Source organism: Eucyclogobius newberryi, unplaced genomic scaffold (assembly GCF_026437365.1).
Source record: "Eucyclogobius newberryi isolate DKJ021-1_F unplaced genomic scaffold, fEucNew1.0.hap1 SCAF_17, whole genome shotgun sequence".
Taxonomy (NCBI): Eukaryota; Metazoa; Chordata; class Actinopteri; order Gobiiformes; family Gobiidae; genus Eucyclogobius; species Eucyclogobius newberryi.
In genome coordinates this window covers 22752372-22777917 of record NW_027315801.1, presented here as the reverse complement: position 1 = coordinate 22777917, position 25546 = coordinate 22752372, and the positions used below count along the sequence as shown (strand labels likewise).

Sequence of the window (25546 nt, the reverse complement as noted above, 5' to 3'; positions counted from 1 at the left end):
TTATTCTGTTAAACATATAGATAATAGCACAATTATTTAAGTTAAGGAATACTTTATCAATAGCTAGAGACAACATAACATGGAGCTTTGTTGCATTTTTCGGCCTCATTTCCCTTCGCTTTACATACGCACGCATGACAACACTCAACGACACGCCCCTTCTCCTCAAAGTCCACAGTTTTCAGACTTCTCATGTTCAAAGCCCTCTGAGTCACGACAGGCTCAAGGATCTTCCAGCCTGATCCGTGTCGGGAAACAAAGAACGGGAACGGGCGGGAATTCTTCTTCTCCCACACCCAACAGCTCGTGCAATTCCACACATTAAAGCGCTCGAGATACCACCAGCCAAACAGAACAATACACGGTTGTAGAATTTCTAAGTCTTTTAACAACTGTCGGGAATAGGGCGGGAACCACACAGATGGGAGACAGTTACACAATTTGTTTTTCCCGACAAAGTGAGCAGAGAAGAGATGTAGCCACCTGCGGATTTGCTCTGCTCTGTCAAACATAAAGGATCGACTTGACAATCTAAGCTCATGTCTGCGTTATGATCCCTTACCACCCACGTCAAAATTGTCCTGCTTTATTATACAACAGAAGCCTTGGTGACGCGGTGTTTTCAGCCTGTCTTCTGTGTGATGTACGAGTGTGGTAGGCAGGGTCTTGTTTGAGTGGCACTTGGACGCACGGGTCAGGTTTCCGATTGTCATTTCCCTCATTGTGTGGTGCAGGCAGGTAAAGGAGAACCCCACATGTTCAAGGAGAAGAGCTTTAAGAAGAAGAGGCAGTGCAGCGTGTGCCGGCAGACTGTGGACAATGTGGGCTCCTTCTGCAGAGGTACTTTCAGCAATTAAAGGCACTATAATTCATGCATCTATATTTTGATATGTTGTAAAACTGATTTTGTTTCATTTCAGTGTGCAAGACTGCAACACACAGAAAATGTGAAGCTAAGGTAAGGACTTTTTTATTTTTTAACCTATTTTCAGCAGAAGATGGCAATTTTTTTCTTGACTAAACAGTATGTGTATTTATCAGTGAGTGGTCAGAAAAAGTCAGGTGATTTTATATGATGTACTATATACAGGTCCTGCAAGTGATACAAAAACAAAAAGCATTTTCCTTTCAAACTGCAATTAAAAGGAGAAATATTTAATGTCCGTAGTTATCTGTTTGGTCATGGGCAAGTTAAACATTTTCAACTTTAAAAAGTGAAAATAGTGAAGGTGTAAAACCTAAGGTGACTAATATTTCAAGTTTGAATTCCAACATGCAGATTTCAGCACAGGAGTGACTACTGATGATAAGGCATAAACAACTTTTGAAAAACATGATTAAATGAAATAGGCCACTCTTTTTAGCTTATTTTTCAAAGCCATGTACACCATCTTATACATGATAAAGGATTATGCTCATTTGATACTGCTGGTTCTATCAGGCGCTAATGTAAAAATGTAAACAAAAGTAGGCTATCCACCTGAATCCAGGTTAAGTCAAGGCATTTCCTTAGTGACCTTTACCAAATCTGGGTTAAGCACAAACACTGACCTGCTAATCCTTCTCTACAAGTCATGTCCTGGGAAACTATTACTTTTACTACTACTACTACTACTACTACTACTACTACTACTACTACTACTACTACTACTACTACTTCTACTACTGCTTTTACTAACCCTGGATTGATTTGATTGTCTGCTCCTTGACAGCATGATGTTGTTTCCCTTTAATGAGAGGTGAATGAGGTGTATGCGCTGCAGTGTGGGTTAGTCAGTGTCAGTATCCCCCAGTGGAATGCGGCCTGCTGCCTCTCTGCCCTCTGCTCTCAAAGGCGCATTGATACAGAATGGGGCGATGAATGCACAGAGAGATGGAGAGGCACAGGGCCAGCCGTGGGCACTCTGAGTCAGCAGCAGCAGATCTGAGGACAAGCCTGAGGGAGCAGACATGTGGCCTGGCGGATCCGCTCATCACTGCATGAAGGAAGACCTCAAGAGGCATCCAGGAAAAGGATTCTCTGAGAAGGATTTCGTTACTGTTGTTATTTGAGGAAAACAAGCTGACATGTAAGAATTTGCTGCATCCAATTTGAGGCAACTTGTTGTCCAATGGGGACAAACAAGATTAATGATGAAAAATATATATATACTTTTATGGGAGCCAAACACAGAAAAGTAAAACTTATATAGAGAACATTCTGCATTTTAGCTTTTAATTTTTAGCCCCCAACTAGGCCTATTTATGATTGCTGATGCATTTGAATTTACTGGAACGGTGGTTCTCAAACTGTGGTACATGCGGAGTCCTTCAGCACCTCTGTAGCTCAAGTTTTTGGAATTGTCAATTTGCAGCCACATTTGTCTTCTTTCGTGTGTGTCATTGTTTAGAACTAGTAGAGCAATTATGTAGTCCTATTTTAAACCTATTTGAGCTTTTCAGACCAAGATTGTACTGTTTTAGACCTGGTTTAGAGCTTGTTTAAATGTGGTACTCGGAGGTGTTCAATTTTTTAGAACCAATGTATTAGGATGCAAGTATTAGCACGGAACATAAGTTTAAGACACCTTTGGAGCAAATAGGACATTTTTTTTCAATTAAATAAAAACTCATTGGCACATTATCCAAAATGCTTTCATATCAAAGTGCAAGGTTTGTATATTAGTATATGGCTCTGATAAGGGGTTTAAGCATTAAACAGCAAAACAATCAGTGGGTTAATGTTACTTCTAGTCCTCTTAAGGGACCAAATGTGTTCATGTGGTTTATTATTGCACTATTGACCAGTATTTGTCATTAGCATCTCGTTTGAGGAAATCCGTCAAAAAGTGGTTCGTGAAACAGCCACTAAGTAAACACATGTTATAATTTTTTGGGGGATTTGGAATAGTCAGAGGAAAATCCAAACCGTCGTGGACTCAGTGGTCGTGGTTTTGATCTTATTAGGCCCGAGCGCCACAAGCTGGCGAGAGGCCTATTAATCTCGTAAGGCCGTGCGAAGCACGGCTGCGAAAGTGCGCACGTAGTGCGCACGAAATCGAGCGCGAAGCGCTCGCCCACTTCCAAACACTCACTAACGCACTCCTCCACTCATGCACGCCCCGTGCATACTAATTAGTTGTAGGAAAATGGAACATTACCATTGTGAACGGGCGAAGCCCGTGCAAAAGTTCGCACTAAACGAGCACTTTACATTGGGATGACGACCGCTTCGCGGTCGTCATCCCCATATAAAGCACTCATTTGCGCTAAGTAGCTCACGAATACGTTCCCCATCTCTTGCATGTTCCATGCATATAAGCATGTAATGCAAAAATTGAACATTATTACTGTATAGAGGGCCAAAAACACAAAGTGGGCGGAGCCCACTCAAAATTATCGAAAGTACCCGTCAGTGACCAGGGACCCACACCATGAGGTAGGAAAGCGCGAGCGCTTTCCGAAAATGTATAGTTTATGATATTTGAAAAATGGGAAACATTGTTTTCGCATCGGAATATTTAGGCCCGAGCCCCAGCAGGGCGGAGGGCCTATTGCTCCCGCAACGCTGCCGAAGGCAGCGTTGCAACTGTCTGACCATACATGCGGGCGCAGCCCACATGTTTGGTACCCCGTCGCCCCTGGCAAGTACAGTGAACTAGCCCATGCCGAAGGCATGGATCATGCATACTTACTCCTGCTATGACAGAAAAAGTCAACAATGAGTGAATGGGCATAGCCCATTCACTCATTGTTGACAACAGCAGCGCGAAGCGCTGCATTCCTCCAAAAACCCTCCTGGCATCGTCCCGTACGCGAGAGTCCATGCCGCAGGCATGGGCCATGCTTGTATCTGCTCAAATCAATGGAAGTCCATGGGGAGTGGGCGGGGCATCCCGACGGAATAGGGAGTGACGAGCGCGTAAGCGCTCGTAATGATGATTCCACCCCATGGCGGCATCGGGAAGGCTTAGAGCTTTCAAACGATGTATAATTTGTTGTTATAGTGGAAACGGCTATATTGTTTTTGCTAAAAATATTATTTTTATTTTTCTTGTTCTTCTGCTTTTTGAGCTCTAATTTGACCCCCTGAACATGCTCAAAAACTCACCAAACTTTGCCCAAAATTCAGAATCGGCGAAAAATTAGATTTTTTTCTGGGCCATTTTTTTTTTCGTTAAAAAATGGCGCGACAGCGCCACCGACAAAAGTCAAAATACATTGCGCCTATGGGAGACGCCCCGAGGTCAACTTTGTCGTAAAGCTACGAAATTCGGGACACGCATTCCTCTCGTGAGGACAAAAAAAAAATATTATTGTGGCCACGCCCCCAGACTTACCCTATGGCCGCCATCTTCCTTTGAAAATGAAAACAAGCTGAGTTAGCCATTTTGTTTACGTCAAACTTTGACGAACTCCTCCTAGGTTGTTTTGCCCACCGACTTCAAAATCGGCGTACGTCCTCTGGACAAGTGGGACATCTAAAGTTATCCAATTTTTTGAGATACCTTTTACGGTCTGTGTGCGGCGCAGCCGCAAAGTTGGACAACTTATTTTGGAATATTGCAGATCTAAAAATTGTTCCCATTTGATCAAAACCAGTCCGATTAGGACCAAATTTGAATCAGTTGTTAAACTTTCTAGTTTGGACCAGTTTAGGCTGACAAAATTGAAATGGGCGCGATAGCGCCCCCTACAGAGTGACCTTTAAATTAACATTGAAGGTCAAAAATTAGTTTTACCAAAATTGTCTAAACTTTACCCAAAATTCTACTTTGCCGTCCCAATCACAAAAGCCAATCACAAAAATGCCTAATTTTTTACGGCGTAGTCGTAGCGATGACAGAAACCTCCCATGTTATCCCTATGGGAAAACCACAAAATCTCTCAAATTACCACATTTTTATGTTTTACACTTTAACGAAGTCCTCCTAGTGCGTTTTGCCCACCAACCTCAAAATTGGTGTACGTCCTCTAGACAAGTGGGGCATCTAAAGTTATCCAAATTTTAAGGATAACTTTTACGGTCTCTGTGCGACGGAGCCGCAAACGTTTCCCAGAATTCTGACTATTTGGCCTTCAGAGTGGTCTATAAACAATAGAGTTTTTCCAAATGACATGATATTTTGAACAAAATTCTAATTTGCCATCCTGATCATAAAGGTATGAGAGCCAAAGTCATATTTTGTACGGCGTAACCGTAGCGTTGACAGAAACATCCCATGTTATCCTTATGGGAAAATCGTAGAATCGCTCAAATCACCACATTTTTACGCTTCACACTTTAATGAACTCCTCCTAGGGTGATTGTCCGATCAAGTTCATATTTGGAGAATATCATCTACACAAGCGGGGCATCAAAACTTATCCATATTTTGATTCTAAGTGCTACGGTCTCTGTGTGGCGGACCCGCAAATATATGTCAGAAATGGGAAAACAGCGAAATCTCTAAAATGACCACATTTTTACGCTTCACACTTTAACAAACTCCTCCTAGGGCGATTGCCCGATCAAGCTCATATTTGGGGAAAATCATCTACACAAACGGGGCATCAAAAGTTATCCATATTTTGATTTTAAGTGGTACGGTCTCTGTGCCGTGGAGCTGCAAATATACTGTCACAAATGGGAAAAACGCCAAATCCTTCAAATGTTCACATTTACGCTTCACACTTTAACAAACTCCTCCGTGGGCAATAGCTCGATCAAGCTTTACTTTGGGAAATATCATCTACACAAGCGCGGCATCAAAAGTTATCCATATTTTTATTCCAAGTGCTAAGGTCTCTGTGCGGCGGCGCAGCAAATTTGACTGACACTTGTGTTGATTTGCACTGGATTGGCCATGTCCAATCTGTCCCCGTCTGTCAAGTTCTTTTTTAATTCAACACAATAAGGGCGCCATCTTTATCAAGTCGAAAGCGCAGAGTCGGAAGGCCGGCGGCCCGCGAGGGCCGTTGGATGCCGCTTGCGGCTTTAATATTCTTTCTTTCTTTCTTCTTCTTCTTCTCGGGACCAACCCCCCTATTTTTCACCCAGTGAACATTGACGAAAAGTCACAAAAATTTGCACACCTCTAAAAATCGTGCCTCTCTACATTCTGGCTATTTCCCTTTTCTAAAATAAAAAAAATTGGCGCGTCAGCGCCACCAAATGTACCAAAAATGCATTGAGAGATGGGAAATGACCCAAAAAAAATCTGATCGTAGAATCATGAAATTTGGCGCAGAGGTAGATGGTGACAAGAGAAGTAAAAAATATTATTACGGCAACGCCGTCCCCCGAACCAAATGTCGGCCATATTGCTTCAAAAATGGCTAAACATGACTTCGGAGTTTTTCCAAACGTCGTACTTTTACGAACTCCTCCCAGGGCGTTGGCCCTAAAAAGCTGAAATTTGGTGAAAATGCTACTGAGGAGTGGGACATCAAAAGTTATCCAAATTACATTGATACCTCTCACGGTCTCGGTGCGGCGAAGCCGCAAACTGTAGCTAGAATTTCAGAAATCTCCCATATTTAAAATTTCTGCCGTTTGCGCAGATAAAGTCCGAATTGCGTCAAATTAGAATCAGTTGTTAAACTCTTTGCCCTAAACCTACTTGAAGTGAAATAAATTCATTTGGCGCCACAGCGCCCCCTACAGCTTTTATATGGAGGTTAAATGTTTAGTTTTGCGAAATTATATGAAATTTGACACACAACTCAATTTTGGCATCCCCATCAAAAAAGTCAATGAGACCCATGTCATAATTGTTATGGCGTTGCCGTAACGATGATCGAAACCTTTCATGTTATTCCAATGGGGAAATCGCCAGAACATGTTTACACTTTAGACTTTCACAAACTCCTCCCAGGGCGTTAGACATATTAACCTGAAATTTGGTGAGACTCATCTTCAGGACCATCAAAAGTTATCCACATTTTCATTCAAAGAGTCACGGTGTCTGTGCGGCGAAGCCGCACATTTTGCCAAGAATTCAAAATAAAATAGCTTTTTGATGGTAAAACAAAGGGGAGAAGATGTGACAGCGTCACAGATTCAGCAGTAGGCGTAATAAAAGGACAATTGGGGCACGTTAGCGCCCCCTCCTCTTGCGGCGTGGCGGCGGTGTGGCGGCGGCGTGGCGAGGGCCGATCATTGCCGCTTGCGGCTATATTCTTTGTTTATTTTCCCAAACAGATTGAACTTTGCGCTTGACTCTCAGTTCAGCATAACTCTGAGGCCGCAAATACCCAAACATGGTCCAAAATATGCAGATACGACTAGTTCAGCTTCATTTGCGGCTACTGACGCTTTTTTCTGTCGTGAATCCTGGAACACAAACAGGCGGATGTCGTACATTAAGTTTGTGATGTTGATAGTGATGGAGCTACAGGAAGCAGAGGGCAGATAAGAGCCGGGCGTGGAGGCCTGGTCATCACACATTTATCAAACTATGTCCTCAAGATGGCAAAAGAATCATGGCCTTTTCATAAAAAAATCTGAGACGTTTTGAATACATCCATCCACTTTATTTATGTAACCACATTTTATAAACAAGACTGTTCCCCGGGACTGTTCCCAAAATGCTGCAAACAGTTGGTTGAAGACAACAAACAGACACTACTACTAAAATCAGCAAATCTGCTAAAAGTAATAATAATAAGTAACAATAAACTAATCCAAGCCATATATTACAATAAACACATACAATTTTAACGTAGTAAAATAATACAAAGCCAAAGAAATAACAATAAATTGCATGACATGAGTTTAAAACAATACAAAAATCTATAAAAAATTTATTGTTTAGTTTGATTCATTAGAATTTGCTGATGTTGGTGCTGTGTTTTGGGTGTCTGCTTGTTAAAACTATCGTCAGAGTTGAAGGTCTTTGATGAGGAAGATGATAAAAAAGTCATATTCTATGCAGGTTTTTCATCAAATCTCTATCAGGAATCTCTGTTTACTACTGTCCTTATTTAAAAATGTATATAAGCCAAACATTCAATTTTTTTTCTGGCTGAACCTTGCACCTTTAGAGCTATTTCACATGTATCAAGTTGACAAATATAGTGTGTAATGTTAAAGACGCACTATGTAACTATTGTCTGGAATGTTCCATAGTATGTTTAAAGGCATTTCTGAGCACCCTCCAACCGTCCACCTTTACAAAATGTCTTAACCTTCTTTTCTTTCATCTTTCACCTCACAACAGAACATGAAAATTTCGCTGAGATATTTGAGCAGGCGTTGTTCCCGCAAATAATTGTCGTCACATGTTTTCGTCTGATAAGCTGTTATTACTCGGTCCGGAGTTCAAGGTGTCCTCTCGCTGGCACCTTGGTCACATTTGGCAGCCATTATCCCTCCCAGATCAGGCCCGAACATGCGTGTATATTTACACACGTGTTTACCACATCTGGAGCATGTCATGTGTCCGCCATCCTGTTCCAATCTGACTGTTTGTGTCACCGCGAGCTTTACCGTAAACCAGTGACAAATCATCGTAAACCAGTTTCCTGTCTGCGCCGGTACTTTGGAAAAAACCCAGCTTTGTGCGGACGCAGTTTGAAGTAAAGGAAGCGAATGTGATTGCGGGTGTTTTGGCTGTAATATTGGGGGGAAAAGCAAAACAATGGCGAGAGTTAAAGAGAACATTCAACATTTGGATAAAAATCACCCCGTTCGTCTACAAAATGTTAACCAATTATTTTTCCCTATCATGAAAGTAGAAGTCATGTCCAGTAAAACTTTGAGTCAAGGTAATGAAGGATGCATTGATAAACCGTAGAGATATAGATTGATAAGAAAGGACAAAATCTGGTGTTTATTACATCTAAACTATGTCCAGACTGTAACATCTCTAACAGGAAGAAAACTAGATAAAGGAACAAAACTGAGACTGAACTAAAACCTCTCAGTTCCAAGGAAACTGAACATGCCTCACCAGTGGTCCCCCATCACAAATTGAGAATTATAAAAGTTAAATAAGTATATTGTGGTTTAGGGATGACAAATGTTTGTGTTCTGATTATTTTTGAGAGATTAAACAACACAATTTAACGATTATTCACAATTACTGAAAACGTGACTAAAGTTTGTGACAAGCTTTATGAAATGTCACAAAAACATTTACAGTTTTGTGTATTTTTTGGACTGTAGATCGATAGTAGTTTCTGATTATGATGTTTTAGTTTGAACCATTATATTGTGACCGGAATAATCACAAATAATAATCTTGACATCCCTAGTGTGGATGCATAAACGGTTTCCAAGTACTGGAAAAAGAATATATTATATTTTTCACATTTTTAAATATGTTTTTACTGAGTTAAACTGTTGTGATTTTGTTTGTACCTGTTCTCCACTGTCATCCTTATCATTCTTAACAACTTCCAGCAACACAAACTCCCTATACAAACAAACACGCTCCCAGAATAGTCCAGTTACAGCATGTTCTCCTCTAATAGAACAGTTTGCTTTATCTCCAGTGGAATTTGTGCAGTCTCCAGGGAGCAGTGGGACAGAGGGAGGAGGATTAAATATATGATTACGATGAGTGGAGCGCAGCCCATGACGAGCGGACCTGTCTGGTGCAGTAATTAGACAGAAGAGGTATTTCCGCTGGGACCCCCTCACGCGAAACGGGGCCCTGCATCGCTCCCCTGTTTCATTTGAATGTTGAGTTGCTGAAGATTGAACTTTATAGGGTGAGAAATCCACTGTGAAAAGTGTGGGGCAAGTTTGTAAGGTCTGGCTAAATAGATGAACAATGGAACAGAGGAATTGTAAAGGTCAAATTCAGTGTTTTGGGGTTTTCTGCAAACTTGTGTCAAGGCATCTTAGCATTATTATTATTATTGGTTGGTATTCAAAGTTTTCCAACTTCAACTTATTTGTGGCACACCTTTTTTCTTTTTCTTTTTTTCTGGTCTTTTTGTAGATTACAACCCAAAATAAACAAACAGAGAGTGATAAAGCATATTTTGGCATATTTACAGACATTTATTAATATGCACTGTCCCTGTATAAAATAAATGAATGAATAAATAAATAAATAAAAAAGTAAATGGATGGATAGATAGATGGATAAATATTAGTTTCTTTGGCTGAGACTAGTTTTGCTTTCTCACCTGGTTCAGAAGTTGCTAAGGAGAACACTCCAAAATTGTAAATTATTTCATCAAATACTTAATAAATGGTTTAGAAATAAAGATGTGGAGCACCTCTGCAAATCCCAGCCACTTTCTGCAGCATCATTTTAAATATACTTAGGTTAAGCTCTGCGAAATCTCCATTTATATGTCAAGACATCTATTCACAAAACAGAGCAGGCAATACAACGTAGCAGAGCACCGGTTCATGATCCAAACCACTGCAGAAGATAAGTCCTTCTACAGATGGTGCGTGTCGGAAATATCAGAGCAACTACATCCCCCACATCCCCCTGGTGTCCACAGGAACCCTGCCGTCAGAGCCCTTATCCACCGAACATGTCCGTGGAGGCTCTCGGACCAGGACCAGGCCGTGAGCTGCGGGCTGGTCCTGTGGAGAGAAGGTGGAGGCACTTACTGACACAGCGGAGGATGCGGGAGCAGAGGAAGCCCAGCATTACCCCTCCCAAAACACAGCCTTTCATCAGGGCCTTTCGTCAGACCAGGGCTTCCGAATTCACTTTGCGTCTTATCAAAACCGATTAGTAAAGATTTCAATCGTTTTCTTGCAGTTCTGATTAAATATTATTGTAATGTTTGTATTTGTTGACATTTTGACGGAAAATGCTATGACGTAGTAATTTCCTTGTTCGGCTGGCCCTGACATACTTCCTCCTCAGTGTTTTCCTGAAAGTCGAGATACAATTGTTGCAAAGTTGTCAATCACTCTTAAGTTGATGTCTTTTTTAAGTGCTGTTTTATTCCGTTGCTTAATGCACCTTTTCGTGTTTTGCGGATGCATGTGGTGAATTGGTGACTCAAAATTGTCTGTGTGCACTAAAGAGTGTGACTTAAAGGGTGCGTTCACACTTATTTTACCCTAAATTGAACCCATTTTAGTCGTGATGTGGATATGGTTTAGTCATGGTCTAGTCTGTTTTAGTATGAAAAGATAAGTGTTAAATTAGCATTGTTGAAATTCAATACTCTTTTATCGAGTAAAGTTTGATGGATTGAATGTCGTGTCGATGTAATGGTGAACCAACGACAAATTTCCACTTCGGTGCACAATGAAGTTAAAGTTAAGTTATAAACAAAGATAAAATGCAAGAACAAATCATTAGTGTATCCCTCTCCTGGTGTAATCTACAGTCACGTGTTAAGTTTTCGGCTGTGACCGGGCCAGCTCCTGTCTGCGGTTTGTGTGGTCGGACAGCGGCCTCAGTAATTTGCCGATGGGTTAGAGGTGGTTGTATACAGTTAAACAGGAACAGACTCCATTAGATCAGACATTTAGTCACAGTCAAACCAAGGCTCTCAAAGTTATTAGCTCAAATTAATCATGCGCACTTTATTTTTTGCAGCAGTGATTCATTCTTGCTTCTCTCTCTCCCAATATAGTTTATTTTGCTCTGATTTATTCCCTGTAGTCAAGCCAGCAAAACCCAAACGATACACCCATTTGGTTAACAACGCACAATGTGTAAGGAAGATATGTTTAATACACAATAAAACGTGTTGCTCATGATGACAAATGTCTTTTATACTGTATGTGATAGATCATTCTGGATCTGTAAGGAGTTCTATTGTTGCTCCAGCTTTACCCTGCCCATGTCTGTCGTTTTGTTTATTCACCCGCATGTATTTTTGGCATGTCCTGGGAAGAGGTTGGACACGTTACATTCAAAAGGCTCGTCCATAGCGATACCAGTATAGACTTTTTGGTGAGTTCTTGTTGACGCGCAGCTCCATAACAGGGAATCGCAGCCCGCCCGGTCACTCCCTAGACTCCTCACAGATGTTTTGACAGAGCAGTCGAGCACTTGATTTCCGGCATGTGTCTGCTGCTGGAAGTGTGGGAAAAGAGTGTTTGTCAGTGTGGTTTTTTTGGTCCGTTGGTTCTATTTTGAGATGCGTTGATGTGATGGGAAAGAACATATACTGTTTAAGCCATACAGTCTGTTGGTTTTACTTACAGTACTTTAGTACTTTAGGGACATTGATGTGGAGACCGTCACTGGGGGCTGTAGTGCATTGGAGTAAAAGTATTGAGTTTGGTTAGTCAGTTATGCACAATGCAACAACTTTTCCTTTACATGGTGCTTGCTTTGATAACATTTCAGCTGATTAGCATTCATTTCAATGGTAAAAATGTACAGAGCCTTGTCATTATTACGCCTTGTTCCTTTGGTCTGAGGGCCCCATGGTACTTCCTGTCTGGGGCCCCTCCGTCTCTTGAACGCAGGTGTAAAGCATCAACATTGAAGTCACTGCTTACACTGGAATGTTCCGGGCTACTCTGGGTAATGCAGCTGACATGTGTCTTGAGGCTTGATGTACAGTAAACGCCCTCTGAGTTTTGGAGTTCACATTTTTCTCTTGGCCTTCCCATTTAATTATTTTCGCATTGTAATTATCGCAATGTGTTATTCTTCCGTTTGTGTAATTGCTTTTACTAGTGGGAGCAGTTGGAGCCAGAGAAGCTGCACTTGTTACAGCGTTAATGTTTTGAGGGACCGCACCCCTGTAGTTGAAGCATGTGATTGGTCAAAAACGTAAATATATAATATAAATTTCAAAATGTTGATAATATTGTTAGTGCAGTTGTCCAAAATTAGAATATTGAGTCTATTGTTTATTGTAAAACATTTAAAAAGAAAAAATGCAAATGTTTCAAATAAAGCTATAAAGTGATTAGAGTTAGTTTACAGTTTAAAGACATGTTTTAACTGATTGACATATTGTAGTTATCAAGACAGTCATTTTTGTCACCCATTATCACCCATTCCTGTATGGAGCTTTTCTACCATTCTCTTCAAAGAAAACACATCCCACATACATCCTGTGGTGGGGCCTCTTCTGGTTGTTATGGCGTTGTGTTTGTTGTCCACCTGTTGCATCAGTCCTGCTACTGGCCTGGACCTCTGCGTGACGGTCCACTGTTGGCACGTGTATCGCGTTGTTTCCGCCTGGTTTACCGCGGTCTAATGAGCCTGAAGAGTCTTGATGAGCTGCAGCTTTCATCAGTGCGGCCTCTTCATGCTCCTCAGAGAGTCAGAGAGGAACGATAGCCCAGGGCTGACCCGTGGAAAAGGAGATGGTTGGGTTTCTGTCTCTGACCTCATCCTATCTATGAGGGTAGATCAGATGATTGCTGTGTTCATACTTGATGCTCATTGCAGGATTTATGTAACTTCAGATTTTGCAATACTGACAGAGGAGCACAACAGAAACAATGATATTACCAATAAATTACTAGTTTAGGCCTGCTAAAATGATCAAACGTTCTGCAACTTGATAATAATCAGATCGGATTATTGCAGGCCCTACAGAAACGTGCTATAAATTAGAGATTAGAGACAGAGATAGACTCGGCTATTTTGTTGGAGCTGCTGCCTTATGAATTTGCATAAGGCTTTGTGTGTGAAGAGGATGCTGCACATAACATGACTAAGATAAGATAAGATACGCCTTTAGTGTCCACACATGGGGAAATTTTGGTGTTACAACGCAGTAGATACAGAGGAAAAGGACAGATAACTTATTGGAAGTTTAAAAAACAGTCTTAATAGGAGAACTCTTATGAACAAAAACAAAAACTCTTATTAACAAAACTCCTGTAAACAGGTCCTCTCATATCTTAATTGGGAATGGAGGGAAGAAAATAAAAATAAAGATAAAATAATAAAAATAAAAATTGCTGGCATACTCTTATCCAATCCAAACCTAACCCAACAGGTTTGTGGATTAGTTGGTAGTAATTAGTTGGCAGAAATGATCAAAATCAGGCTCTACAAATCTGTTCAAAAATAACAGCAGAGCTTATCGATCATCAGTAAAACCTGTATTAGTTGATCTCTAATATAAATGTCTCAATCGAGGTTCAAGCGTCCCACAAAAAGTGCATTACTCTGTCTAAAAACATCTATTATCCTTTTTTGGAAGATTACAAGTTTCTGTTCTTTTTCATTTTAATCAACTCTTTTTAGATGTAGACTTAGACAAACTTTATTGATCCTCAAAGGACATTGCACAAAAGGAAATTACTTGATTACTCTCAGTTTTCTCAGACAATATACTCAACATTTAAGTTTTGCATCCCATCAAAACACAATCGATGTACCGCCCACCTCCACCACCTCCACAAAACGTGACATTCTAAGAGCTCTTGCTTAACCTTTCTCATTGCCACATTTGCTAATTCACTTCTCCACATGTGTGCTCTTACACGGGGGGCCGTTCTCACAGTAATAACATACCACAGAGGCTAGCTCATGAGTTTGCCCCTGCTCTTAAGCCATGCGTTGAGAGTTGAGAGCTGGGTCCATTAGCCGCGCTCCTGCATGAGCTTTGATGGATCAAAGAGCGAGTAGAAGAGCAGAGGAGCTATAGTCCAGTGAAGAGGAGCAGGACGGGGAACGGTTTAGAGGTGCAGATATGCATGGGGAGGGTCAGCGAGGGTCACTGCTGCGGCGGTGCCCACCTGAGAGGAGACGGGTGTGTTTGGTTTTCAAATGGAGGCACTGCACAGCAACACCATTTCTGAAATATTTGGCATATTTACTCTAATAGTTGCTTTATACAAGTCCTTTAAAGTATCCTTAACATAGTCGTCATATCCTCGTTAAATAAAGGTAAATAATATTGCTCTATAAACTTTAGCCTAACATATTAAAAGGCACAGCAATCTAATGGCAAATAACAATAAAGGTAAAGTAGAGAAGTAGTGTCAAAGCAAATTAAATGCAAGAAAATTATTTGACAGAAGGGGACAGTAAAAATCCCCCTGTCAATGTTTGTTTTTATGGATTAACAGATGTAAACAAAGGCATCAAGCATGAAAGACATCAACAGAGGTTAAACTTAAGTATCATAAGTATATCATACAATATTTTAAAGCGAGACACTGAAGGTGAAAAGGGAAAATAATCTTAAATTCAGAGATATAAATTTGAACCTTCTTCTGTAGTTTAAAAAATGTCTTTCAAGTGTTTTATCATGTAATGCTTCGATATATAAATAAGGCATTTATGTGTACTCAGTTACTCATTTGGATGTACAAAAACACACACATTATGAACTTTTTATTATAAAGGAAACATACAATGAGTCTCACTTTTCTTTACACAAACTACAGTCTTGACAGTTAGATTAGCACTTTCTCAAGCCATTCATTATTATTTTAAACCACACAACCATAACACATCCAAGCTGGCAGTGTAAATAAACGCTGAAATCTAAATGGTAGCCATAAAAATCATATTGGTGGAAGGGGAGGCAGGAAGCATAATAAACCATAGGATTGTGAGGATATGCAGTTGACATGCCGTAACAGAAGCCCATCAGATATAACGCGTGAAAGATTAGACGTGGTTTTGATCAGTTCAGGCCGAGTGTTAAAGTGGAGGAGCAGAGGAAAGGCAGGGTGGAGGCTGCAGCTACAGGAAGGCGGTGCGTCACTGTTGGCCCGGGCACATGGAATCTGTGTGTTTGTGCTGGCTCTGTGGCCCCTCCAACGGGCACCGCGAGGGCCTGAGGAGTGGGACATAGAGGGAAGCACGGACCAAACGTTTTATATGTCACTTTCAATGGTCTACAGCGGTGATTCTCAAATGTACCAACGCAGGAAGGAACTTGGCTTTGCACGTAACACAGTTACATGGAAGGCTAGTTGCGGTTCTGATCTTGGTTTAGTCCTGGTTTAATCCTGGTTTAGTCCTGGTTTAATCCTGGTTTAGGCCTGTTTTGGTCCTGGTCTAGTCCTGGTCTAGTCTTGGTTTAATCTGGTTTTAGTCCTGGTTTTATCTTGGTTACCTCTGGTTTTAGTCCTGTTCTAGTCTTGGTTTAATCTGATGTTTGTCCTGGTCTAGTCTTTGGTTAATTTGGTTTTAGCCCTGGTTTAATCTGGTTTTAGTCCTGGCCTTGTCCTGGTTTAACCCGCTTTTAGTTCTTGTTTAGTCTGGTTTCAATCCTGGTCTAGTCCTGGTCTAGTCTTTGTCCAGTCCTGGTCTAGTCTTTGTCTAGTCCTGGTTTAGTCCTGGTTTGATCTGGTTTTAGTCCTGGTTTTATCTTCGTTAACTCTGGTTTTAGTCCTGTTCAAGTCTTGCTTTAATCTGATTTTAGTCCTGGTTTAATCTGGTTTTAGTCCTGGTCTCGTTCTGGTTAAATCCATTACGTTGATCAAACCAAAATATTCAATGTTGATAATAATGAATGATTCAATGATAAAACAGAAATTAGATTAATAAACTGGGCGTTTTTGCAGTGCAGTGCTCTTACGTTACTAACATTAGTAACACATTTAATTAAAGCTGCATTACCCAACGTTCCACTTATAAATTAGTACATTGAGTTTTCCCCCAAGAATGTGTATTGTACTTTGTAAAAGCAGAACTGCATGTTGTCATCTAATTTGAAAAGATTTTATCTGTTTCAAACTTGAAAAAATGAGCCATGTGAGTCACTATATGACACTTTGGGGTCAGATTGGCTGTTCTTTGGGGGTCCACCCTGCTTCACTTCTCCATCTCAAAAAGCTGTTCTGTGAATATGTTACAAGGAGTTTGCGAGAGCTCTAAATTATTAGTTAGATTTCCATACCAACTTCTTCTTTTTATGGTTTGAAAATTAGATTCCACATCTTTAATCAGTGCTGAAAAAATACTGGGAACAAAACAACAAACTAACCTAGGGCTAAACCAGGGCTAAATCACAGCTTTAATTGGACTAAATCCTTACAAATGCTTAAGTACTATGCCAAGACTAAAGGACTAGCCCTATAATACATCCATCCATCCATCCATTTTCTGCTGCTTATCCGGGGCCGGGTCGCGGGGGCATCAGTCTGAGCAAGGCCTCCCATACTTCCTTCTCCCCAGACACTTCCTCCAACTCCTCCGGGGGGATCCCGAGGCGTTCCCAGGCCAGCCGAGAGACATAGTCTCTCCAACGTGTCCTGGGTCTTCCCCGGGGCCTCTTCCCGGTGGGACATGCCTGAAACACCTCCCGAGGGAGGCGCCCAGGAGGCATCCGGAACAGATGCCCGAGCCACCTCAGCTAACTCCTCTCGACGTGGAGGAGCAGCGGCTCTACTCCGAGCTCCCCCCGTGGCGGAGGAAACTCATTTTGACCGCTTGTATCCGCGATCTTGTTCTTTCGGTCACTACCCAAAGCTCATGACCCATCTCGAGAGCTTTGCCTTTCGGCTCAGCTCCCTCTTTACCTCAACGGTCCGATGCAGCGACTGCATCACTGCAGCCGCTGCACCGATCCGCCTGTCGATCTCACGCTCCATCCTTCCCTCACTCGTGAATAAGACCCCGAGATACTTGAACTCCTCCACTTGGGGCATGTGGACTCCCCACCCACCTGAAGAGGGCAAGCCACCTTTTTCCGGTCGAGAACCATGGCCTCGGATTTGGAGGTGCTGATTCTCATCCCAGCCGCTTCACACTCGGTTGCAAACCGTCCCAGTGCATGTTGCAGGTCCGGGTTTGATGGAGCCATCAGGACAACATGGTCTGCAAACAGCAGAGATGGAATACTGTGGTCCCCAAACCGGACACCCTCCGACCCCCGACTGCGCCTAGAAATTCTGTCCATAAAAATTATGAACAGAACCGGTGACAAAGGGCAGTCCTGGCGGAGTCCAACATGCACTGGGAACAGGTCTGACTTACTGCCGGCAATGCGAACACAGCTCCTGCTCCGGTCATACAGGGTCCGGACACCCCCATAATACAATATAGAAATAAACCTGGTTATAAAATATACTTGATTTGGAGTGGTAGCCATCTTTTCAAAACGATGCGTTGTTGGGAAAAGGGCAAACTTAGCAACTAAAATAATGATCTTGTAGGGCGCGCAATTTAAGTCTGAACTTTCTGCTCCCTAAAATGAAAATGTAGTTTTTGGCAATACAGATGTTGTAATAACAATACATTTCCAAATCTGTAGTGGCTGTAGTCATAACAGAGATATCGAGAGCATCTGGACTCCTTCAAGACCGCTCACATTTAAGAAGAAGAACGTCCACATTTTCTGGTTGCACATAGAACCACATCCATTATGAGTTATATGGCCTCGCTTTCAGTGAGCGCTGCACAAACCCGGGACCACAGCTACAAAGAGGCATTCGCTGTCAGTCCAAGTCCAAATGTGCGGTTTTCCCAGGATTTTACTCAATGACTCCAAGATGCCTTGAGGCCTGTAAAGTACACTGTGCATTTCTGCATCGGGAGATGTTTGGGGAAAGTACAAGTTTATGCAAGATACACGCTTGAAGGATTTGGTACTCAAGCCAAGGTAGTTAACAATTGTTCTTTGCCCTCTCTTTAGATTTCATTGTATTGATAATGTAGCTGTTCATTTCAACATGTAATGGTCAAAAACAAGCTCCAGAACTCATTGTCATTGTTTTTTATAGCCGTTGTTGTGTGTTAACATGACGCATACGTAAATGCACACTGAAACTGGTATCAAAAAATGAAAAAAATTACAGCAACAAGACAAAGATGGACCTTTTCTGAATATTTTTTTACCGCATAATATGCTTATAGAAACGACTAGTAATTTATGTTGAAAATTACATTAGGTTGTATTAAAAAGAAAAGGAGTAAGGAGTGAATTTGAATGCACATGTACATTTATGAAAGGTTTTGATACCAGTTTTAGTATTGATTAGTATTTGTTTATAGGTATAATTATTTTTGACAATCGTAAATGACAATGGAAAATACTGTTAGCAACAAAATAAATGTAAAATGGGATGAAAATGCAATTTTCTCTTTGACGCTTCTGTGCAGTTTGTGTCCTTCAGTGTGCAGTGTACTTCCTGTCTATATCTAAACACAGTACACATGAGGAACATTGGTGCATGCACATGTGTGTTGGGTTATCAGATCTCCACTTCCTCCGGTCACAGTTCACTGCCCTGTGCCACCAACAGTCGATATGAGAATCAGCTGTGGGTCGGTCTACTGGCCATGTGGACAGCACTTTCCATTTTCCATTTCAAAACTCAGCTGGATTGTTACTTGCTCTCCACTCTCTCTTGAGTACTTTTACAGATATGCTTTTATATTTCTCTGTTTGCAGCTCTTAAACATGCCATTATCAAGGTTAATCCCAGTTACGGCCTCGACAAGCTGCCTCACTGAGCTGTGTGAATTATTATTCTAATCTTGAATTGACCGCTCAGAAGACATTGACCAATTGAGCTAACATTTTCAGTTTTTTTTATTCTAAAAAGTACGAAAGCAAAGCATAAAGTAAATCTGTTTTCACCCAGTATTTTTTATATTTTTATTTATTTTATTTATTATTTGTTTTATTTTATTTGACTTTATTTTATGTTATTATGTTATTATTATTTTTATTTTATTAATTAAAGCAGTACTGTGACAAAATGGTACCTCTGCGCGCTGTCTGCATCTAATAATAAAATGTTTTTTCTCTTGTACACTCAGAAGTAAGAGCCAAAAGCATTACAAATACCGTAATGTGCCAAATCGCTTGTGAGAGCTCGGGATAAGTTAGATTTAAATACTTGTTCTTTTTCATGGATCGAAAATCAGGTCCCTCAGCAAGACAACCATGTTATGTGACATTAAAATGGCAAGAATAACAGTTACAGGACGCATACTGTTCTGTACGCAATCACCCGCTCTCTTATTTTTTATCTTGTTTTAAATGTATTTATTTTAGTTTTTTCATAACCTGTCACTTGTGTGTTACAGGTGACTTCGGCTTGCACCCCGGCTCCGTCCAATGACATGGTGAGCCTCTTCAGTAGAATAGACTTCCCTGTGTTTATCCAACGTGTCGATTCCCAAACAACAGTGTGGTTCCTTCCTGGTGAATTGTTCCGGAAAGCCGAGCCCTCAGCTGTGGCTTGTCTCCTGGAGCTCTGTTGGACCTCATGCATGTTTCTGTTGCCATAGAAAGCCGCCATGTTTGTTGTACTTTGTTGAATTGACTCTTCCTCTGGTTCCTCTTGACCTCTGCACTCTTGCACTCCTGCTCATCTTCAACCTCCCGATCTCCAGTCACTTCCTGTTGTCATACATGCTGTATTTTATTTATTTTCTATGGGCTTTCCTTTATCTTCTGACAACATCTTCACCATAGCCTTTCCTCTTGTCTGCAGCAGCGAAGAGGAACAGCTCCATCTCGACAAATCCAGCACATGGTGAGCAAGACATTTCATATTTAATACAAAGACTGTAGAGATGTAACACATAGAATCAATATAAGTCACATGGAATTATTGTTATTTAATAGGCTTGTACAGTACGTCGACACTGATAAATCTAGTCTATGCAGTGCTTCTCATACTTGTATTTTTGCTGTATTGTCCCAGGGTTCTACAAAGTCTCTGACCTATACCAAACAGAGGAACACCCTGCCGAGGTAAAGGCCATCTCAGTCACACACTAATGCCTCTACTATAAGCACTATACATCTCTTCATGGTGATTAGAAAATGAAAAGAAAAGTGACACACATTTTGAGTAATAACCGTTTAAAGTACACTTCACGCCTTGTTCCTGTCTATGCTCCAGTTTGTTCTCACAGGCTGTAGTCATCTCTTATTTAGCTGTTTCCACTTGATTTAGACCTGACCATGTGATGGATCAAGTTTGTTTATAATCTGACCTACTTGTCACGCACGCACATCCAAACCTTTATCATTATTATTTCACTTTTTAGCTCTGTGCCGACAAAAGCCGTCCAGAATTACTTTCACACCGAACTGTCCACGTTGCGTGATCAAATGACCTATGCGCTCTTATCCCTTCCACCTCATTGCTCACCGCGCAGGAGCTTTAGTGTGGACCGTGTCATGGAGAGGGTCATGGAGCGCCACTACGACTTCGACCTGACATACATCACGGAGCGGATCATCTCGGTGTTTTTCCCGCCAAAGCTGGAGGAGCAGAGATACCGCCTGAACCTGAAGGAGGTGGCGGCCATGTTGAAGTCCAAACACCAGGACAAGTTCCTGGTAAGAGCAGACAAACAGTAATTAGTGGAGCTTTCACAACATGCTCCTGTTTATTTAAAGATGTGTTGCACAAGTGAGAGGAGGAATTGTGTTGCATTTAAACCACATGGAAGTGCATTTAAACCACAATGAGCGGGTGTTTTTTTGTCTTGGACACGCCCTGAATAAACAAAGTCAAAGAGGGCGGCTCTTACTGTAATCTGTCACTTTGTGTTAGACTCCCGTCCAATGTTTAATTTGTGTCTTTATATCATGACGTAAGTAAAGTCAAATGGTAACGTGCGTTTTGCTATTAGAACAGAACATTATTGTTAAAAGTTTAAATCATTAAATTGCCTAAATTTTACTTAAACAAAAATGTCTTCCCAACTTCCCAACATGGCCAAAACTCCTCTGATGTCACATTGTTGAATTAACGTTTAAACTTTAAATTAGAGGTTAGACTACTACTACTATTTCACTAAAACGTAGTGAACACAATTATATTTCAGATTTCACTAAACATTTTCCTATTTGTACAAAACATTTTCGGAAAGTTTATAATTGTAAGTATGACTAAATATGTAAATACAAGAGCCAAAATCCATATAATTTCATACTATTATAACGATTTACCACAGGTGCTATAAACTAAACCAAGTCATAATTAGAAAAAACAAGAGAACCTACTATTTTGTCATTTCAACATGTTCAACTTTTCTTCATAAACGGCTGCTTTACTGGTGTTAAACTATAATTTAACAGCTTTTATGCCACCACCAAGTCAGAATTCTTAAATTTCTGACGTTGCTTCTGCAGTCTGTCTAGTTAAAAAGGCAAGACATTGTTGATTTATTTCAATTCTATATTCTAGTTGCTGAATCTCTCTGAAAGACGCCACGATATCAGCCGCATCAACCCAAAGGTACTTTCTGTCATATTACTGCACCACATCATATGCGTAATCACGTCAGATTGCATCACGATATCATCCATCATCATAAGAAGAATGTTCAACTTGACTATAATCCTCAGGGAAATTAGTCGTAAACAGCCATACCGCACAAACAAGAATATAAATCACATTTCAAGCTCAAGTTGGACTCAAAGGATGATACAGAAATGACATAAATAATCACACAATATGATGAGATATAGTAACATTTCTTTTGTCTCCGTTTAGGTGCACGACTTTGGCTGGCCCGACCTGCATGCTCCGCCTCTGGATAAGATCTGCACCATATGTAAAGCCATGGAGATGTGGCTGACCTCTGACCCCCAACATGTGGTGGTCCTGCACTGCAAGGTCAGAGTTCACAGGGTTTACCCGTCCTCTTTTACAATGTGGCTCAATTTCTGGAAATGCTGGATTTGTTGTCATACACTGTTACATACAATATTGCAGTTCAACCACTTTTGCTAAATAAACAAAAATCCCACAATATTGTTCTTCATGTATTGTTTTGATTTAGTGCAAATAACATCAAATTTTTCAAAAATCGATTTAAAAACATGCAAGTCAGTTATGCAACATGTCTAAAAATGCATTGATTGAGCGTTATTATTCATGAATCTCACCCACAGATTGTACAGTTATAAAAACATTAGCTTTTCCAACTCCTGTCACACCATAACCATCAAACACTGCATCCCAGCTCTCATTTCTTTTGTGGATTTTTTATTTATTGTTTTGAGGGGTTGAGGGATTTAAATGCTAAACCAGACTTCAGTGGTGGACTTTGGCTTCCCAAACATTCCAGCTCGACCAGTAGTTTCCCAGCTGTGGATCACGCTAGCAAAGGAACATGAATTGTGACTCTATTAGGAGCCAAACAAAAGCTGTAATTTGTGCTTAGCGGGCATTTTAGCCTGCTAAGAGCTAACTGGTGTTCTATTGGGAAGCAGAGGCTGGAATGTCTTTGGAATGTGTCAGGAAGTTTGGGGAAAATCACCGCAGGGAACTTTTTAATTTGCTCCTGCTCTCGCATGTTTAGCTGCACTAAAAAAAAAGCGTAATGTGCCCACAAAGCTGTCAGATTTCAAGTCTTAGTGTGTTATCAAACCGCAGAGCCCGGGGAGGAAACCAAATACAATTTCACGGTCTCTCAGACGCCATTTGTGATGTCATGTCTTCTCTACAGGGGAACAAAGGTAAAACGGGAGTGATCGTCGCTGCCTACATGCACTACAGCAAGATATCTGCAGGGTGAGTGTCCGGGACCGTACTGTATGTCCACAACAAACAAGCTGTGGCAGAGGTAGAAGCCCAAAAGCAGGACAATTCGAGATGACTCAAACATGCATGAATCAATCAAAATATAACAAGTATGCGAACAATGAGGGAACAGCATTTAAACATTGTTAAAAGCTCATAAAAGTCTATTTCGCATCAAATGTCCCCTTTATCAGAGAAAATGACAGAGCAAAAAGGGAGGCCACTGATATTTTTATTTATTTTACTTTACTTCTACTTCATTTATATGTTAAATACAGTCCAAAATTGCCTTAGGATAGTTGCCCGTTGTTTTGTTCTGTTTTAGTCAATTAGAACTTGGTTGTGGACGGTAACAGCTCAATGTAAAGTCCCTTTGAGATTCAAGAAAGAAAGAACGTGATAATTGAAATGAATTATTAGTATTATTAAACTATGTGTGTCTATTTACGGTACCCAAAGAGTGAGCTGGAAGTGATGTGAACGAATATTATATAATGCCATTATCTCTTACAAAAATGAATCAATGTAAATGCATGCCCCATAATCAATACTTCCCCCCCTTTCTCCACAGTTTGTAATGTTAAAATGGCCTAGTTATGCTGTAAGATAAAGATAAAGATGTAGTTGTATGACTTCTACAACATAATAAGGGTGATATGAAAGTATTGTGTGTCCAGTGGCCATTATCTACAAAGAGTTCTCGTAAGAGGGGCTGGGTCCACTGGAGTTTGACAGGATCCCGGTTTATCCTGTCACACAGCAGCTGTATCCTCTCGCTCTGGCACAGACCTACACGCAGGTCCTATGATGGAAAGTGCTCTATAAAAGAGTGTGTTTGTTTTGGTTCATAGGGCAGACCAGGCGCTCAGTACTCTGGCCATGAGGAAGTTCTGTGAAGATAAGGTGTCCTCTTCACTGCAGCCGTCCCAAAACAGGTACAGGACACTGCGAGGCGTCGGCTTGTTCATATTACATCATCCTTATAGCATCGAACAGCTTTGCAAACCATTCTTAAAATTGTTTCTTTACTATTGAATGGGTGAGTTGTGTGTTTCTTCATGGGTTTAGAGTGATGAATAATGACCACTGTTACTATATGAAACACAATTGAAAAACAAAATACTAGGCCTGCAACAATCATTTGGTCATCGATTAATTCAGCAATTAATTTGTTGTTTATTTACAGCAAAATGCCTGTAAATAAGCCAATGTGATTCCGCTTGAGGATGATAGATTCTTGCTAACCACCAAGCATGTTCTAGAGAGTCTGTATATACTCCAGCTAATGGATAATGAATGAATATATTTTGTTAATAATCAACATTACCCTTCGATGTAAAAAAAAAAGTAAAGTTTTCAGGTGGAAGACCTGAAACCATCTTTTCTACATGGAAATGTTTTTGTTTTGCCTTGAATGTTCCACAAAATGCCATAAAACTTAGCCATTTCATGGAAACTAGCAACTGACTTCACCAGACCAAGTATTTTTAATCAAATTTAATAACTTAAAGATGAATAAGTTTATATATGTGGCAAAGCAGGTGTCAGACCCTCCACCAGAAAAGTCACATTTAAAGTTACATTTATTGTTGATACAGGGTCAAACGTGTATACTCTTAAACTATATACTCTAGTAATTTGCTTACAATTAGTGTGATTTATGACTGCTTCGTTTTGTTCCCATAGATATATTTATTATTTTGGAGGTCTTCTTTCTGGAGCCATCAAGATGAACAGCAGCCCTCTCTTCCTCCACCAAGTCCTCATCCCGTCTCTGCCCAACTTCCAGGGTGAAGGAGGTCCGTCCCCACGCTCTGCACAAACAATAACTGCCTTTCTTTTGTCTGATAAATATGTATAAGACGTGATGTTTGACTCCTCGCCTCACAATCATGTCTGTTTATCTTTAATCCGCTGATTGGAGTCGGCGCATTCCTCCGCCTCGTCTTGATAATGCCCTCAATGTCTGTCTATGTTTCTCTCCAGGTTACTTCCCGTTCCTGAAGATCTACCAGTCGATGCAGTTGGTCTACACTTCAGGAATTTAGTGAGGCCCCTCTCTGTCCTATGACCGCGTAAAGATGGATGCCCTGGAGGCTATTGGGTTTTTGTCACGTCACAGGCTTAATTTAAAAGGAATGGGTGGAAAAGCGTGATACAATAAAAGCTTTATCTACTAACACTCAGTTCGATAACGCTATATTTATGCAGAAATCACTAGAAATAATC

At 40.8% G+C, this 25546-nt stretch overlaps 1 protein-coding gene across 5 annotated transcripts in view; it reads left to right on the top strand.

The window, feature by feature from the left end:
- tns2a (tensin 2a) overlaps nucleotides 1-25546 on the top strand; it is a 62339-nt gene that overhangs the window by 16600 nt on the left and 20193 nt on the right. For all 5 annotated transcript variants that reach the window (XM_072449510.1, XM_072449508.1, XM_072449507.1 and 2 more), the window contains exons 2-13: nucleotides 735-840; nucleotides 921-958; nucleotides 19857-19895; nucleotides 20267-20308; nucleotides 20480-20529; nucleotides 20940-21123; nucleotides 21977-22027; nucleotides 22286-22408; nucleotides 23244-23308; nucleotides 24169-24252; nucleotides 25004-25116; nucleotides 25304-25364. In XM_072449510.1, coding sequence (XP_072305611.1) covers nucleotides 735-840; nucleotides 921-958; nucleotides 19857-19895; nucleotides 20267-20308; nucleotides 20480-20529; nucleotides 20940-21123; nucleotides 21977-22027; nucleotides 22286-22408; nucleotides 23244-23308; nucleotides 24169-24252; nucleotides 25004-25116; nucleotides 25304-25364 — 956 coding nt within the window. The remainder of the gene's footprint in view (nucleotides 1-734; nucleotides 841-920; nucleotides 959-19856; nucleotides 19896-20266; nucleotides 20309-20479; nucleotides 20530-20939; nucleotides 21124-21976; nucleotides 22028-22285; nucleotides 22409-23243; nucleotides 23309-24168; nucleotides 24253-25003; nucleotides 25117-25303; nucleotides 25365-25546) is intronic.